The 4,431-nt window shown below is 37.1% G+C and overlaps 1 protein-coding gene across 1 annotated transcript in view; it reads left to right on the top strand.

Moving 5' to 3' along the window:
- LOC107014454 (uncharacterized protein At3g06530) overlaps window positions 1-4,431 on the top strand; it is a 28,179-nt gene extending 23,748 nt beyond the window's left edge. Inside the window, exons 37-39 of the mRNA XM_015214370.2 lie at window positions 550-808; window positions 2,737-2,907; window positions 3,662-4,431. Of these exons, the coding sequence (XP_015069856.1) occupies window positions 550-808; window positions 2,737-2,907; window positions 3,662-3,892 (661 nt within the window). The 3' untranslated portion in view covers window positions 3,893-4,431. The remainder of the gene's footprint in view (window positions 1-549; window positions 809-2,736; window positions 2,908-3,661) is intronic.

Here is a 4,431-nt window from a genome sequence, read left to right as displayed (position 1 = left end):
CCCCCCCCCCCCGGGAACACACACAAAGCAGGTTTGGATATGTGAATGGTGCTGTTGCTTAGATTTCGGTTGTAGGCTCAGAAATTTCAGCAACACATTATAAGAGGTGTTCTACAACTGAGACTGATACCTGAATAGTAGTTTTAGCTGACGGGCTACAAGGTTCAGTTTATTTTGACCGCCCACCACAAGCTTATGATGCCAGGAAAACTCTGCCATTGTTAGGCATTCATCCATGCTAAAGTTTTTTTAATGACTCTACACTCTTCTGTGTTACCTTTCTTTCATTACGCTAGTCTTTCCCTCTCTGAGGCACCAATAGGTGTGGAACTCCTTCTTTATTATATCATCCTGGCTTCTATGTAATTTTTTCTGGCTGAGCAACTATCTCGGGAAAAAAAAAAGATTATTGCAATTGCACTCTTATAAAACTGATGCTTATTTTCTAGGAAAAGTTTGAGATTAGTGCAACCATACTCTTAAAGTGATGCTTATTTGTTGGAATATTTCAGAGAGAACTAGAAAATTAATGTTTATGTTTCACCTCAGGTCGTTGTTTGTACCAAATTTCAAGCACTTGCTTGATGGCTGTGTGAGACATCTCATGGATGCTGAAGGTGCAGAATCAACTCTAAAGCACAAGAAGAAAAAAGTGAAGCTTCAGGAAAGCAACAGCAAGAAGAAGGATACCAATTGTGGTTTGTCCATTGGTTTGTGGCATCTGAGAGCTTTGATTTTGTCTTCCCTGCATAAATCTTTCCTGTATGACACTGGGACACTGAAGTTTTTAGACTCAGCAAATTTTCAGGCAAGTTGTACTCCCCACACCTTTTCTCTATTAATTTGCATATTTGAAAAGCTTACTATCATTATTCATTTACTGTTCGATCGGTAAAACAAGGTGTTTTTCATTCTTCATAATATGTGATCGATATTCTATCACAAAAAAAATAAATTATGTGATATTCTTCTGTTACCATTTTCAATCTGTTTCATTTTCTGCCTATACGTTTATGTAGGGCGACCTCAATGAATAAGTTTGTTTTCTTTGTAAAGTACGTCCTTATTGAACACATGAATGCCACTAATGTTGATAATCATCCCTTGGTTTGGTGTTTGTAAGCTAGCTTCACTTATAATTGGGAGTATGGATTGCTCAGTCTTAATTGTCAGCTGCTTGCTTAATTCACCCAGATCGACTTTCTATGACAGAGTGAAAAACAGTGCCTTCAATCTGGCTTGTCGCATGATTAATTTGGATTTAGTCAGGGGCGTAGGGCGGGGGCATCCGGTGGTTGACGCACGTAAATACAAGCGGTGTCATCCAACGCTGCTTTGGTCTCTGAAAAAAATTCACTTATATGAAGGTAAATAATATGCAGAATATAATATAAGTAATAAGATAAATAGACAGTAGTGACACCAACCCTCTGACCATATCTTGGTTTTTAAACTTTTAGTGTCATCAAACTACAGATGGCAACAAGACTTGATCCCTGGACTTCTCCTTCAAAAAGAAGAAACTCTTCCAACTAAGCAAAGATCCATTTGGATTAGATTAGATTCCTGCAATAAGAAGAAACTCTTCCAACTAAGCAAAGATCCATTTGGATTAGATTTCTGCAATAGATCTGATGATCTGTGACCCAAAGATCCATTTGGATTAGATTAGATTCCTGCAATAAGAAGAAACCTTTTCGAACTAAGCAAAGATTCATTTGGATTAGATTTCTGCAATAGATCTGATGATCTGTGACCCTTAACAATCAAACTGGAACCTGCAAACATTAACAATTAATCCGTTCTATTGTTGGATTATATAATCAAAACTTCAAATCCTATCTTCAAAAAAACTTCATATACCAATTTCAGTTTTCCTAAACTTTTCTATAATTTGCAATTTTTTATGTAATCAAACATATTACGTGCTACTCTTTTCATTTGTCAATTCTCGTGATACTTTTTTTTGTCCTTATTCTTTTTAGTTTGAATTTCTTGAATAGATGCAAGGCTGTTGGCTTTTGCTGTAATGACCCTTAAATTTGTCTTTTGTTGAGATATTAGCTCTTTCCTCTTTCTTCTCTAATATTCAACATGTGTCTCAAATTCAATTGGTGACAGAGGTCAGATTAAAAATAGTGTGTCGAAATAGATTAAGTAACCAACTGCACAATAGAAGAATGTGCTTCTTGCACTACTCGAAGATACTCATAAAAACAAAAAAAGAAATAGCATTGACATCGATTGTTATTGACCAATCAGAATTGCCATCCAGGATCTATTATTGCCTCAAAATGTCCAACATATATACATTTTTTTGAAATTGATGTCCAATATATCTACATTGTAGGACTAAAATCTATAATCTGACCTCTGTCTCCAAGGTGTGCGCCTAGCGCGAAAGGTTTGCTTTGCTAAGTAAGATAAGACAAGAAGTACTCTGTTTATCGTAAATGTCAGAGTAGGTACTTTAGTTGGGTGGTGTCAGTGCTTATTTGTTTCTTCCAACATTGTTTGTCTTAGTTTTGATTTATGATTTTGCTGGGATGCAAGTTGCTCTGCATACCAGCAAAAATTGAAAATGTTATTGGTCATATAAGGTGTAAAAAGTGTTGTACTCAATAGAAGTTGTATGAGCAGAAGTAAGGCTTTTGTAGCTGTACATATGAAAGTGCCATAAGAATTTCCAGCTGTTTTGTAGTTCCCTCATTTGACTGACATTCTGTGTTTCATTAGGTTCTTTTAAAACCGATAGTTTCGCAGCTTATAACGGACCCACCAGTTGGGCTGATGCAATACCCCAATGTGCCATCAGTGGAAGAAGTTGATGATTTATTAGTTGCATGTGTTGGTCGGATGGCTGTAACTGCTGGTTCTGACCTCCTCTGGAAGCCGCTAAACCATGAGGTGACTACTAAATTTACTTTTACAATGTTTATTGCTTACAATTATCAGTGGATAAATTCCTGCAATTAAATATGTTTCATGTGTTTTATCTGTATAAGCTCCTACTATCATGACTCCCCTGGAATCACTCTGTTGAGGAGAATGTGACTAACTATAGATTCTGTGGATGATTTCTTGTTGTCCTCTCCAGCCGATACCTAAGATCATTTTGGTACTTCTTTTAATGAACTCTGCTGAGCCAAGTGGGTTGTATCATGTCAGTTGGGCCGCTATAAGATACAAAAAATTTTCTTCTATGCAATTAGTTTGAACTAATGGTATCCAAAATCTTGTTCTTCATTTGGTTATTCATTTATCGCATTTGAGAATAATACTAAATACAATATGAAGGGCAAGGTAAACCCATGCTTCTATGTTGTGGGAGTTACCAAATGGATTTGAGTCTGCCTGCTCATCCTGGCAAGATTTTCTGTGTAGTTTCTCAGTTCTGTTTAATCATCTAATTCTCCTCTTCATTGCACCTGATTCATTACTAGTTGTGACCTTGCCAAATTGGATAAATGCATGAAGTGGTAGTTTATTTTTTGGCGTTTATCAATTTACATGCCTTCTACCGTACCGTGTCTCTTCCTACTTAGATCATTCATTTGCTCTTTTGATGTGCTTCAAAAACCATGTAGTATCGTTACCTTAAAAAAAAAAACCATGTAGTTTTTCAAAGAAGAGATTTTGACTGCTTACACTATCTACACAGGTGCTGATGCAAACTCGTAGTGAGAAGTTGCGCTCTCGAATTCTGGGTTTGAGAATTGTTAAGTATATGGTGGAGAATCTGAAAGAAGAATATCTGGTCTTGTTGGCCGAAACCATTCCCTTCCTTGGTGAGCTGCTTGAAGATGTTGAGCTTCCTGTCAAGTCTCTTGCACAAGAAATTCTCAAGGAGATGGAATCGATGAGTGGTGAAAGCTTACGGCAATATCTCTGAACTTAATTGTGAAAATCTCTAGAAGCCTCTTCCTCAAGGATGTGTAGCGCAGGAATTTTGCCTTCTGACCCCTTGTTTTGAAAGGTAATGAGCACCTTGCAGCATTCTGCCGTTCCTAGCCCTATATATGGGAGATATCAGGGCACATATACAGCACTTGGCAGGACCGGACAAACTGGACACTCATCGTGGGACGATACCATGTTTTCCCTACTTAAGAGTTGTGCACTGAGCTCGGGAATCTGAGAGTATTGGCGATAGTTTTGTAGCTGATTATTTAGGACCTTTGTAGCATAGAAAGAATAGCCTATTGTTGAGATGTATATACATGGTGTGGCCTTACCTCTTTTTCTCCTGTAGTTGGGAGACGCATTTTTGTTCAATAGGATGCATACTTCTGTTGTCCACAGTTAAAAAAGTGTTTTTCTAAGCTCACATTTAGAGAAGTTGTTTTGCTAGCCCGAAGCCGTGACCTTATATATTTGAACCATATTTTGATGTTAAAAGTTAAATGAATGACTACAGATTCTCATTATAAA

The sequence above is a fragment of the Solanum pennellii genome, chromosome 3 (assembly GCF_001406875.1).
Source record: "Solanum pennellii chromosome 3, SPENNV200".
Taxonomy (NCBI): Eukaryota; Viridiplantae; Streptophyta; class Magnoliopsida; order Solanales; family Solanaceae; genus Solanum; species Solanum pennellii.
This window is presented reverse-complemented; position numbering and strand designations above follow the sequence as displayed.